This window comes from Saimiri boliviensis, chromosome 1 (assembly GCF_048565385.1).
Source record: "Saimiri boliviensis isolate mSaiBol1 chromosome 1, mSaiBol1.pri, whole genome shotgun sequence".
In the NCBI taxonomy this organism is placed as follows: Eukaryota; Metazoa; Chordata; class Mammalia; order Primates; family Cebidae; genus Saimiri; species Saimiri boliviensis.
The window spans coordinates 81,991,439-82,006,009 of record NC_133449.1 but is presented as its reverse complement, the minus strand read 5'-3'; the positions used below and the strand labels follow the sequence as shown (position 1 = coordinate 82,006,009).

Here is a 14,571-nt window from a genome sequence, read left to right as displayed (position 1 = left end):
GATCAAGCTGTAATTTATCCTGATTGTAAGCAATCATGGAGACAGGGTGAGAGGAATGAACTCAACAGTCTTTCTGTATTGTGGCTGGTTGTTGACGCTGCTTCTGTGCTCTCCCTCGGTCAGATCTGTTCTCTCCACTGTTTCTGTGCCTTTTCAACCTTTAAGAGCCCATCCCCTACTCTCACACAAGAGTTTGTGTTTTGTTCCTTGGTCTCTTGGTGAATTTTCTTTTTAGCAATTCCTGTACATTAGTCAACTCTTTGAGAGATATTTGTTTTAGCAGCAAGGTTACCTGGAGACAGAGGCTATTCCTATATGCTGTGACACCAGATGTCAGAAAAAGTTGGCCGTGTACCTGTTTTGTGGCATGATTTTAACTGTCTTTTTGCTTCCTCATTTCCGTTTATTTATTTAAAAAAATCTAACGGTAGTTTTTGCACCTATAACTGATGTTTTTTCCCCAGATATAAAAATTATATGGGAGGCTATTGGCTACACTGAAAAATCTCCAAAGATCGGGTGATCTTCTAAAAGAATATTTATTTTTATTTAAAAATATGATACATCAAAGTGAAGTAGTGACATTTTAAATAAGGAGATGTATTAAATCTTCCATAGAACTGGGTGAGAGAGAGGGTAATTTGCTTAAGTTCACTGTCACTCTGGATTCCAGAAATAAGAACTATCATCATTTTCTTCCTCTGTGAGCATCAGGCACAAAGATGAGAAATTTTATTTATAAATCACTGAAGTGTTAGGATTCAAGTTTCATTTAGAAATTAAAACTTCTCCAGTGAAATACCTTTTTTTTCCATTTTGTTCTGCATCTTGTAGAAGTCCTGAATTCAGGGATGTTATTACATTTACCAAGTTTGCTTCTTCAGGTCAGTTCCAATGTGGTTTAGAAGGAATTTATTTTCTCATATCCTCCCCATAGATTTCTCAATAGAATAATTTTCTAGGGGATATATGGTTCATTTTGGGAATTTTGGAAAATTTTGCTTATTGTTTTTTTAAAAATATTCACAATCTAAAATTTGACAAAATTTAAAATACCCTACAGAAACCAGCATATTGTATGATAATGATTTATTACTACATAATAAAGAACCACCTTTAGCCTGGTAATGAAAAAAAAAATCAACACAAATATTGCAGATCCCCATTTTCTAAAGAAATATATCTTTATTGACTTTTTCCATTTTCTTACAAAGCAGTTAAAAACTCATTCTTACCCTTGCATGCTATTCAATGTTACAATGGCTGCCTCCTTATGAGACTGTTAGTGGAGCTCTAGTAAGTTTCCTTAAGCACCACAGAAGATCATCATTGCTTGGTCCCACTTTTATAGAAAAGAATCCAAGTTTCACCAGAGAGTGCATGCTTAGGTCTCTTGAAGAAGACCAGCTTAGTGGATTAATGTCTAATTTACATACAGTAATAAGGACAAACTGAATCTTTACAGATTAAATGCCCACTTTATACCATCGTGTAATTGTTTGAATTATGGGTGAGTGTACAGTATAGAGATGTAGATGCACTAGATATATCTATAAATAAAATAGTGCTTTAAGGTAACAGTATTCTTTGGCTGACTTAAATGCCTGTGATTGACTCTTATAAAAGATTAAAATGAAAATGGCCCCACTATTATCGTCAGTCTTAACACAGAGCTTGTGCGGAAGGTCCCTATACTGCTGACTGTCATCATCTCCAGGTCCACGATATGTTCTCTTGGTCCTGATAACGACTTCACAAGCACAAGCATTGCACTTACAGGACTCGTTTGCTAAAATAAAAGAAAAAAGAGAGAGGAAGAGAATAATTTTTCTTCTACTGGAGTTTCTGTGCTTTGTTAGTATACCTCCTGTAAGAATTAGGGGGAGAATTTTGAGGGTGATATATAAGAACCACTACTTGTTCCCTTCTTGGTTTCAACTCTCCTCTGTTCTTATCCCTTGTCTAATACAGTCATTAGCTCCAAGTTTCAAGGACTTGCTTTTTTAAAATAGTTCTTTGTTTTTGATTCCTCCCTCTCTGTTTAACATTTTTCTTCACTTTTACTTGTGGTCTTTACAGAGGCTAGAGCTTAAGTGAGAATCTGATAATTTCTGAACTTGTAAACAAAGTTGTCCTTTTTCATTTTCTTGACATTGTGCATCTGTTTACATTCTGGTTAGTAAAGAGAAATGTAAACAGTTTTTCAACAGAATATGGTAGATGCTAAGATACATGGGGTTATGCAAGGCACGTATGAAGAAACATGAAGGTGTATGTATACAGGGAAGCAGAGAAAGAGCCCTGAAGCACTGAGGGAAAGCTTTTGAAAACCTGAGGAGAGTCACCAGGGATAAAGGAAAGTTTTGTAAAATAATGTGTTCAGGAGAACTGGGTGCAGTTTCATTTTGATGAAAAATGAATACTCCCTCTTGTGAGTAGAAGGAGATGAGGTTGGAGGGGCGGGTAAGTGGATGTGTAAGTCTGAATACCAAGGGATAGAGTCATGGATTAGGATTTAGCAATCACCTCAATGGGTGGACATTAAACCAAGGGAGATAATGCTTTGGTTAGGTCTACTTGTTATATACTCATGAGCAGCTTTCAACCCTCTGCTGCAGCAGTCAGCCTCTTTCTGATCACTATTCAATGTCTTGACTACAAGCTCCAATGAGGGCAGGAACTGGCTTGGCTTTATTCATTGTTGTGTCTCCAGGATCTTCCATAGTGCGTACCTCTTGTAAGCAATAGTTGTAGGTAATAACAACACCTTGAAGGTGTTTATTGAATTAATTTATTCATTATAATTTTTTTTTGGCATCTGCTATGTGCCAGGTACCGTTCTATGTTCTGAGGATAGAAGAGTGAACAGACAGGCACAGTCTCTGCTCTCATTATGCTCCCAATCTAGTGGATGACAAGGTCTAGTGAATAATAGACTAGGTGGTGATAGGGCTATGAATAAAAACAGTAAGTCTCAGTAAGGGAGCAGAGACACTGGAGGAGTGGGGTGGGGGGATGTTGGATATTCAACCTTCTATTTCATATACCTTATTTACAATATGTTCTCTGTTCCAGAGAAGATAGTTTTCTCAGTATTTTCCCAAAAGGAATATAAATAAAATTTTATATTCCATGCATGCTTTCATGAATCAGGCTGACACATGGCTATCAAGAAACCTTCTTTGACAGCCCACATTAATTTTTTGATGTATTTGGACCACGGAATTAGGCATAAAATTGCCTCTTTGTATTTTCATAGATGTTAACTTTTGCTACACAGTAATACTTAAAGCTCCTTGAATTCAGAAAATGTGCATTATATGTCCTTTTAATTCCTCATGACACCTAGCATAGAGTTGAGCATGTAGTAGGTGCTTAATTAATCTAATTAAATAACCTAATTAATTAACTTAATTAATCTACTGTTGATTTTCATGCATTTCAATGCCCTCTGCACAAACAGAATTTTAGTGGAGAAACTCTGTAGGATTTGATCCAAGTACTTTTTTGATTATGTGAAAAGAAATAGTCTTGAAATGTCTATTTTTATTATTTTAAATAATTTTCGGATAATGTAACATTATTTAACTCTGGAATTAGCAAAATTGGCAATGTTTTATATGGGTCATGAGAATAAGGATTTCACTTGAGAAAAACTCTGTGTTCTTATTTGAAAATATCAAGTCAATAAATGCACTGATATGAATAATAAATAACTATAAAAGTGCCATGTTTAATTGCAAAGATAAAACATGTTGGAACTTCATTTTCTTAAATTATGGCTAAAAGTTCAAAATAGAAAATTATTTTTAAAGGTTTTGAGATGAACCCACTTTATTACCATGGGTTACAAATAATGTTATTTGTTTAGGCTAGAATCAGTTAATTGGTAGTATCTCAACTGTGTAAAATTCATTCAGTGGAAATTTCTTATAAATGGCAAATATATGTCAAATTTAAAATATCAAATGTTAAAGAACTATATTCATTTTTATTAGAAAAAATAATTGTAATAGGTTGCATTTTGCATTGGGTGTTTCTTTTCAGAAGTTGGTCATGAGAAATTAATCATTTTAAAATTTACTGGCAAAGAAGTATTATCACATAACTCTGGAGTTATAAGGGAAATTAATATATCAAAAAACAGGATAAATGGGTAAACATTAAATATCTGTAAACCATACCACAAGGATGAATTTCCCAATTTAATTCATATTCTCAAAATGAAATATTGACTTTAAAATCTGATTAAAAATAAAGAGTGCCCAAAGGAGTTTTGAGAAAATTATAACTGGATGAATAACAACCTTAGCATGAAACAGTTACCGTAACTCTGCAAACTGCTTGGTAGGGTGCCATTATTTTCACATGAAGTGGTAAGCCGTATTTAAAATATGTCCAAATTTTAACCTAAAATGAACTTGCTGAGATTTTGTAGGAAGACTGGAAGGCTGAGGCTTTGGTGTCAGGGAGACCAACTCAGAAGTCACTGAAGGGATCAGGGAAGCGATGGGAGCCAGTTTACAGGAAGAGAGATAGGGATGTGAGGGAGCAAAGATAACCCAGGAGACAGTGTGAGAAGGAAATAGCAGAATTCAGAAAGTAGATTTCACATAGGTGGTGAAAGATAGGGAGGTGACTCCATACTGTCAGCCCAGAAGTTTTGCAAGAATGTTACAACTACTGACACATACTCTGCAGGAAGGTGGGGTCACTTCTCACATACTTACAGGTTTTAGTTTTGGTGTGAATGTAAACTACCTTGTGACTGTAACAATGATTAATTCATGATTTTTGAAAATCTCTTGAGGAGCTCCAGGTATTACTTTGGATTTGAATTATATATATGTCTATGTATAATTAAATAACCGTCAATGATTAGTGATCCCTACTTAGGGTGTGTGTTGGCGGGAAGGTAGGGGGTTGGGAGGCTTGTATTTTGGTAGTCACATACAACTCTATCAGAGGCTGCCAAACTTAATATTTGAGTGACTTCAGGGATGCTACTTAATCTTTCTGCATCTCACTTTTCTCTTCTGTTGAAAATGGAGATGAATATTAATATCTATCTGGCAATGTTGTCAAGAAGAATAAATGAAATAATGTACCTGGAAGGCCTTGCACAATACCTACACATAAGACTCAAAGTTTGCTCTCCTTCCATGTATGGATACTACATAACAACAACCAACTCCCATCTTTCTCAATAGTTAAGGCTGCCTTCAGGATACTTACTCGTAGGTAAAACTCTCCGTTTTCATTTCCAGATTTAATCCGAAAGGTATTGATAGTGTTGGCATAAATAGTTGTGGCCTGTATCTGGAAGATGTCTGATGGCACAGACCTATCAGATCGGATGCTCATGTATTTGTAGACTATTGACTGGGGCAGTTCTCGGCACACGGCATTTGAGACTGGGCAAACACATCGGCTGCAGAGACAAACAAAAGTAGTCACCAGTTTGGCTTCCTAAGACCGGAAAATCTTCACTTTCAAAAGTTCTGATTTTTCTTACTTCTCTGGTGTTAGAATGTAGGGCTCTTGACAAGGATTTCGTGGATAACAACGGAAGCCGCCATGGTAATTCCAACACATTTCATCCTCCCGGCATTGATTTGCGGTCTCACACTCATTTATATCTGTAGAGATGTAGGGTCAAAGAGTTTACTAACTAAACTAATGAACCGATCTAATTAAATCATATAACTGGCAGATTCTGTTTGCAAGAAATGAGGTGTGGGCATCTGGACTGTGTTCAGTCTGCTTTTAGACACCAGACTGGGTGTTCACTGCATTGAATTCAGAACAGACAGAGTTGAGTCACTCTAGACAGATTAACATGTGTCATTTCATGATATTTTATCAAGTACTTATTGTTCATCTGTTGAATGCAAAGCCCAATGTTAACCATTGACTCTGCTTGTATAAAAGTTTAAAAAACACCAGTTCCTGTCCTCAGGGAGATTATACTTTAGGGAATAGGTGTATGGTTACTTAGAAAATAAAACAGAATTAAAGAAGAGATAGATAAGTATATTGGGGGAGCAGAGTTGGATAATTTTGCCTGGGGAATTAGGGAAGGCTGAAGGAAGGAAGAGGCATCTCAATGTGGCCCTGAAGGTTGGTGGTTAGATGTTTTCATGGCTGGGGCAGGGAACACTTTCCACGCTGAGAAATCAGCAAGCACAAACTATGGAGGACAGCTTATCATCTCTTTCTGGAGGTTGGGAGAGAGGAAAAGACTAGAAATGTGGTTTCAGTAAGCTGAAGCATGCTGGTGGGTAGTTAATGCACTGGGAATGGATTATACTGTCCAGAGGAAGCACAGCACAAGAAATGAATCTATTAAGTGTTCCACCTCACAGAGCATAGCAACTTTAGGACGGTAAGGAAGAGGAAGTTAAGGAAGAGGCTGTCAGTGGAGGGAGACAACCCAGAAAAAGGCAGTGCCAAAGTAGCCAGAGGGAGAGTCCTGGGAAGAAGGGCTGTATTTATGTCAGGCTGGACAAAGACTGACTTTAGATTTGGGAATCAGAAGCCTCCAGATGACATCTGAGACAACAGTTTTACTAGACAGTCATTACATTTATAAGAACAACAAAAACAATAAAAATAAAATTAATATCTATATCTCTATGACTGTCTCCCTTTACATTTGAACAGTGATTTATATTTTATTCAATGTAAACTTTTTCTGAACCGTTCATTGTCTACAGTGAGATATTTTTATTCATGAATTTACTCATTCCACACGTAATTTACTGAATCCTTGCTGTAAGCCAAGCATGGGCTGGGATATGATCTCCTTTGAATTATCATACCTGGTGTTCTTTTTAAAGGGCCTTTATTGCTTTTTGCTTTGCATTACTGAAATCTGCATGTCTATTTTAACCCTTCTATTAGCTTGTAAACTCCTTGAGGGTAAGGGCTGTTGTACCCATCTTTTAATCCTTTCATCACCTAGAACTAATGCCATAGAGCACCTGGCTTTTAAGAAATATTAAATTGAGCTAAGTTATTCTTAACACAAACTGTGTGAAGATAGGTGAGAAAGATATTTTTCACTTGATATTGGGTAAAAACAAACAAGTTTTAGTGGCTCAATCAAGTTCATATACTCTAAAAGTAATTCATGCCTTGAGTTTACAGAAAAAAAGTATTTTAGCTTCCAAACTGCCTAAAGTTATCTGGAACCCAAGAGGAAACTGGGAAAGCTAGGTAGTCTCCAAGAGATAGTTACAAAATGTGTCTTCTTGGACTGGCTATGGCTGAAGAAAGAAAACAGATTCTTCAGACGAAATCAGAATTGACTTATGCTTTCAATATCTTCCACTTTTTTGAAAAATAAAGATGCTGTTTAGGTACAGGGAAAACTAATACTGTTTTGTTACATGGAGTCCAACAGAAGCAAAAGACAACTTTATAATTTCATTTATTACTTCCAGTAATTTAGAGCCTAGCATAATCATCATCTTAATCATTCTGGAATATTTTTCAGAAATTAATACTCTCAAAATATTTGATGAGTATGTGTTTATGTGTATGTGTATTCTTTTTCTGTCTCTGCGCGTGCACACACACACACACACACACACACACACATGAGTTTTCAATTGTATAGGCCTGTGAAATGAGAAAAGTTATTTCACCTCCAAAATAAGTTTTTTGGAGAAAGTTAAGAATCCAAACCTTTTCAATTTCATTTTATTTCTGTGGACAAGGCTCAGAAGGAATGATTTCAGAGGGGGAAAGCAATTGCTTTATACTTTAGAAGAATGCTAAGTCTTATTAAAAAAAAAATGTTTTGGCTTAACCAAACATTCTAAAGCTCCATATTTTCAACATGTAACATTTATGAATCCCCATCTTGCAATTTTAGTGCACTTTCACCTTTAATTACAGTAGATATAAATGTTTCTAGATAGACAGACTAGGCAGGTAGGATCCCACTGTGCATTAATTTGCTTCTGTCTTTTGCTGAGCATCAAATCAATTTTTGATCAGAAACACACAGATATTTGAAGGACTCCAGAGAAATTTGTTAAGACATCCCGCTAACATTTTCTTGCATGTAATATGAATGTTGAAAGTCTCAATTAAGTTTCAGTAAGTAAAACCATTGGAATGCAATGTTTTCCCACAATTCACATTTATAAAGTCTCTAGTAACCTGGAAAGGATTATAAAGATGTTCATTGTTCAATGAACGACATTCTGATTATGTTCATATTCAGTGGTTGGAGTCTAGTTGAATAATTGTGTGCATATTATAAAATCCTAGGTCATAGATTTCCTCTGAGTTAATATTTTCCTGTAAAATCATGATATAGACTGAGAATCCTCAGTGTCTCCTTCCCTTGATCTTTTCTTAACAGGATCTTTATTGTCCTTATGTCTTTGTTCCAACTCTGATTAAAAAGGACTCTCTACAGCAGATTTACTACTAGTCACTTACATTGGTAAGTAAATTTCATAAAAACACTTTGACTTCTACCGGCTTTATAGTTTACAAATTATTTGTATGTATGTCATTCCACTAAATTTTCACAACTCCCTTTTCCAAATGAGAAAGCTGAGGCTCAGAGAAGTCTGATATTTCTTCAAGATTATGCAGACCGAATACAGTGGAGCTGAATTTCAAACAAGTTTTCTGTCCTCAAGTTCCATCTTTTTTTCATTCTTTTGTTGCTTTGTATAAATTTAAGTGTTTGTACTAGCTTTTCCAGGATTTTCTACATTTTTGGTTTTATCTGACAGTCTTTTCCCTGTTAAGATTTTCAACGACATGCAACTTCAGAGTTAGGGTGCAAATTCTTTTTTTTTAGATCTTCCTGAGAGACTCTGAAATCATAACCATTGTAGGGAGCTGCCTCTTCCACTTAAGAATAGGTGTGAAGATCATCTGAATGTTTATTTTGAAATGGACCCAGGTCATTAGCTATTTTGGAGTTAGTTTTTCTGCAAGATGTTCAAGCACATTTTACTACATATAAGGCTAACTTTTCTCAGCATCTACATTCTTACCCAATTTATAATTCTGGCATTTAAGACATTGAGACTGGATTGAGATATGTTTAACTCACATATTGAGCTTATGCTTTAAACTCAAACTCACAGGTAAAACATTTTAATAACTGAATCTTTTCTGGTGGATGATTTGAAGATGTATCTCAAAGAGATTATGTAGGTTAAAAGGAATATCAATATTTTATTAAAATTATTTATCTTTTAAGGAGGAAAAATGATTACTTTGAATTTCAAGGAAAGTCAGTGTTAACATAGAATTGCCTCTTTATGAGATATATATGTTTTATGATGGACAGGGGAAAAACGGGCTTACATTGTATATTCAAAGTGGTAAAAATGAAAATCTATGGGAGAATCTCATAACTTCCTCTCGGCTCTTCCTGGTTAAAACTAAATACCTAATGTATATGAAAATAATAAACTTACCTTGGCATGTTCTACTTCTCAGCACTTGGTATCCTTGGGGGCACACACATGAGAATTTCCCAGGTTCATTGACACATTGATACTGACACAGGTAGCTTGAGGTTCTGCATTCATCAATGTCTGTTGAATCAGACAAAAGCAAGGACACAGGGTTGAAAAGCTTATGCACCACTACTTTTGTTTTATATGTATATACACACACATATATATAATTATATATATACATATATAATGAAAATTATTTATATAAAAATAATTATATAAGATTAAAATAATCATACATAATTAAAATTATTTATATTTTAATAAGGAAAAATTATATATATGTGTGTATATATATGTATATGTAAAGAGATCTGGCTTCTGGTCTTATTCCTGCTATGTTTTGACTTGGGCACATTTCTTAAGTTGCCTGGGTTTCACCTCTGTATGTTTGTATGTATGTATGTATGTATGTATGTATGTATGTATGTATGTATTTATTTATTTTCTTCTGCTCAACAGTCCAGGGGGAAGCAATATACTTTTGATGTGAGCTAAAAAGTGTAAAAATATTGCAAATTCTGAAATAGAAATACAAAACTATAAGCAGCTCAAAGGCAAATTCTAACAATATCAGCTTATTTCCCTCTATAATTTCACAGCAGGAAGAGTTTTTCTTATCAGGAATTTTACTGAATCATTTCTGACAGTTCGGCTAATCCTGTACCTAACTACAATAGCTGAACAGACTGAACGAACTGTCTGTGGTTGTCGCTCTTCATTTGGATTCTGCAGACATATCCAGGATGCAGGGTTCATGTATGTCTTCTCAGAAACTGGGTGACTTTGACGCCAAGTTCATCTGAGCTTTGAACTCCAAGTCCCCTACCTTTGCAAGCTTCCAGAATGACAGCTTGGCAGGAGCTGGCCTTCAGGGTAAGAATGCTTTGCATTTCTGAATAGTGATATCCCTACCAGTTTCCTCAGAAGGGCAGAGGCAGCTGTCCTGAGGTAGCTTCTTTCAATTTTACGCATAATGGCATGATGTGAGGCCTCTCTCAGTGGGGTTTGAACTTTGTGTAAAGCTGAATGAAGGTCAGAGACATCAAGTGTCCGTGGCATTCCCCTCAGGGTGTCTAATGCCTTTTGCATTACACAATGGAATATGCACATGCAATGGACTCTGAAGTTCATCAATTTAGTTAAATGGATCTCTTCTTGTTCACATGGAAAGTGAAACCCAGGCAACTTAAGAAATGTGCCCAAGTCACACAGCAGCAAGAATAAGATCAGAAGCCAGATCTCTTGATTTTTTATTTTAATGTTTTGACATTCACTAAGCTGAAACTTAAATGTGCACACCAGTCACCTGGAGTTTTTGTTAAATGTAGATTTGGACTCAGGAAGTCTGGGTGGGAAGCCTGAGTTTCTCCATTTCTCATAAGCTCCCAGGAGGTGCTGACATTCCTGGTCAATGGATAACACACTGAGAAGCAACATGCTAGAGCGCCCTTTCTAATTATTAGATCCAGCCTGCACCTAGTATTTCAGTTATTTTATTTCTTTCCCTTTTTCTTGGTAACATATTAAAAAGGCAGTGTAACAACTGAACTACATTCACTGGATTTTAGAACAGAATTCCCAAGAGTAAACATTTATTTTCAGAAACAGGTACATAATCAGATAAAACAACAGCAATCACAGGAATTGGACTCTTCTATTTTTATTTTTATTATTTAAATTTTTTTTTTCTTTTTTAAAATTTTTCGGAAAGTGATTTATTTAAAGAAAGAGAGAAACAAACAGGAGGAGAGAGAAAGAAACAGCTAACACTCACACTGAGTGAGAGACTCCAGAAAGATGGAATCCAGGAGAGGAAAGCAGCTTCCACACTGAGTGGAAGGGAATAGAGAGAGATGGAGTTTAGGAGGGGAAGACAGGCTTCCACAAGAGAGTGTGGAAAGGGACTCCAGAGGGAAAATCCAGGATAGAGAAAAACAGCTTCCACAAAGGGAGTGTTTGTGGAAGGGTACCCAAACATGGAGTCCCAGGAACTGGACTCTTATTCCATACTATTTGGGAAGAGTTTTACCTTCACAGTTGAGCCTGTCACTGCTTAGCTCATATCCTTGATTGCACTGACAGATGAATGAACCAAGAATGTTGTAGCACTGCTGAGCACATTGATTGCTGGCATCACATTCATTTATATCTGAAAAAAGTTTTTTTTTTTTAAAAATATATATAGACTTTAAACATATCCTTGCTCTTTTGTACCTATGTCATCTACTGATAAGTGAGTAATTCCCTAGCTGAATTACTTGCCCTGCAGAAGCTCACTGCAGAACATCCATTTAGGTTTCATATGTGTTGGAACAACTTCTAACATCTGTCATATACATCTCTTGGAAATACCAAAGTATTTTTTCTAGGAATGACAGTTTGATGTTTGATGAATCTTTCCAAAGGAATTTAATGCTGCTAATAAATATACATTCCAGTATCTATTTTCTTTTGTTGTTGTTCAGATACAAAATGCCAAGTCTATAAATAATTGATATTAAGACACTTATACTGATATGGTCTCTCAACATGCTATACTGCAGATTAATCTGTGCTATTTATTACTTTTTAAATGGGTTCTGTTAAATTCCATTACAATTATAACATAAGCCTTTGAGACCCATACAGAGTTTTGCAATGCTCTAAAGCACTGCAAATATTGTGAAAAGGCATTTTTTCTACACTAGATTTTTTTCCATGTCATGCCAATCTTTTAAGTGTGCCATGACATTGCATTCTGAAAAAGGAAAAGCAGCATGTAAAAATCAGATGCACGTTCAATGGAAAGTTTATATACTTGAACTTGTAGTTAAACCTTTGGCACTTTCAGCATTATATCACTCACTGTTGACTAATTGGTGTGTGTCTATCAATTGATTTTTAGTTTTAAATTTGTTGATATATCCACAGAGGATAACTAAAACCAAAGTTAAAAAGTTTTCCATTCACATCTTGATGTGTTTTAAGACACAGATTGGTTATTATCTTTTAAGCTTTATGATTGCTGAAGGGAAGTCAATGGAAACTATTTAGTCAAGAACATAGAAAACTGGAAATACTGCAACAGGGCATGGGGTTTCCTTTTGTGAAGACAGAAATCAGCAAGTTCTCAAAAGGCTTACCTACACAGGTATAGTTGTTTGCTGCCAACTGAAACCCAGGACTGCACTGGCAATAAAATGAGCCTGGTGTATTCACGCATCTTTGGTGGCAATATGGAGGGATGGTACATTCATCTATGTCTAGGTTATCAGGCACACACACAAAGAGAACCAAATTATTGAATTAGCATTGCTGTTTGCTTTCAAATTCTCTGTAGAGCATTATCTAGTGAAAAATCTCTTTTTAAAAGTAATAATTTCCTCTCTGTTTTGTTAAAATTGGAGTATATATATTTTAAATATACTTTGTCTGTATTCTGTAGTTAAGACGTTAAAAACAAAGACTCAGTGTTCACACCATTCAGTGGTAAATAAACCTGGTGGATAGGTTGAGATTTAAAGAAAAGAAAATAATTAAGACTATTGTACACACACACACATATATATATATATATATATATATAATATGTCAGTCTGGGGAGTCAAAAGCTTATTTATAACTACGGAAGTAAAAAAGAACTACTAAAGTGCATAGTGCTGTACAAAAGAGAGGAAACAGTTGTGGGCTGTGCTCAACCGGTGACCTTGGCTAAGTCATTTATACGTTTAGTATTTTGTTTTTTTCTTTTGCAAGATCTGGATAGCAAGTCTTGCCATGTGTATCTTAGGAAGTTTTTGTGTATCCAATAGAAGAACACTGTGGAAGAATAGGATGCTAAATAAGTTACCTCTTGAGAGTGCTCTTCTGACACTTTGGTAAAGTGTTCCAGCCTGTGTCCTTCTCATATAAATATTTTCAACTATAAAATGCTCAACTGAGAACTTGCAGAGTAGGACTAACATCTTAGAAGCATAATAAAATTTCATTAATTCATGATTCTACACTTTGTGGCAATTCCAACATGGCATGTGTAATTTAAAACAACAATTATGCATATACAATGTAACACTAGATAGTGACACTGCCTTATGGTAAAACAAAACAAAACAAAACAAACCTTTATGCTGGGCTCTTTTGGTACTTTAATAACTAAAATTGTGGGAGACAGTGTACTCAAGTGGCCTCAGGATAACCTGAGTTTGAATCTTTGTTCTGGCAATTACTAGCTTGGTCTTAACCTCTTGAACTTCTATTTCCTCTTCTGTAAGTAGAATTGTTGGGAGGGTTACATGTCATAATGTAGGCAAAGTTCCTGGCACAAAGCAGGTAAACATAAATGGGAGCTAATAAGCTGCAAGATACATCTGATTCAACTTGAATGTTGAAATAAATGATAAGAAGATATTCACATGGCTTTTCCCCTTTGTTCAGGTGTCTGTTCAAATGTTACCTCCTCAGGGAGACCACTCTCCCACCAATATAAAATAGATCCTTCTACTCTAATCCTTTACCCTACTTTAGACTTATTTGTAGCCCTTAACAGTGTTCAACATTATATTACATGTTTATTTGCTTCTTGTCTGTCTCCCTCACTATAATGCCTGGCAAATAAGACCTGTCTCTTCCCCTTGAGGTGAAGGTAGAGGGTTTTTTGTCATTCATTGTTGAATCTGGAATAGGGCCTAGCATAGTAGGTGCTCAATAAATATTATTTGAATGAATTGAAACTTCACACTGATTAAGAGCAATTTTAGCATAGTGCTTCCTAGTCCAGTACTATTGTCAAGTGCTAGTATTGATAGCTAATTCATATGAATGGTATTATACTGTCTAATAGTTCCATGAGGGCTATCAATTTGTAAACTGTTTACTACTATCCCAGTGCCTAGAACAATGCTTCTTACACAGTAAGCCTTCAGTAACTATTTGGTGAATAAATGATGCATGTCTTCTCAACTTGTAAATGTTCATTGAACCATTGTTATTTGCTAGCATTGTGTTTGGCACTGCAAGTTTATAATGATAATAAATATACATATGTTCTGCCCTGTCTGGTATAAAAGACAGGTATGAAACAAGTTATTCCATGAAA

At 35.5% G+C, this 14,571-nt stretch overlaps 1 protein-coding gene across 3 annotated transcripts in view; it reads right to left on the bottom strand.

Moving 5' to 3' along the window:
• Window positions 1-1,152: 1,152 nt before the first annotated feature.
• EFEMP1 (EGF containing fibulin extracellular matrix protein 1) overlaps window positions 1,153-14,571 on the bottom strand; it is a 70,638-nt gene continuing 57,219 nt past the window's right edge. For all 3 annotated transcript variants that reach the window (XM_003922724.4, XM_074399862.1, XM_074399876.1), the window contains exons 6-11: window positions 12,620-12,739; window positions 11,527-11,646; window positions 9,453-9,572; window positions 5,516-5,639; window positions 5,236-5,431; window positions 1,153-1,789 (exon numbers count right to left, since the gene is read on the bottom strand). In XM_003922724.4, coding sequence (XP_003922773.1) covers window positions 1,628-1,789; window positions 5,236-5,431; window positions 5,516-5,639; window positions 9,453-9,572; window positions 11,527-11,646; window positions 12,620-12,739 — 842 coding nt within the window. In that variant the 3' untranslated portion in view covers window positions 1,153-1,627. The remainder of the gene's footprint in view (window positions 1,790-5,235; window positions 5,432-5,515; window positions 5,640-9,452; window positions 9,573-11,526; window positions 11,647-12,619; window positions 12,740-14,571) is intronic.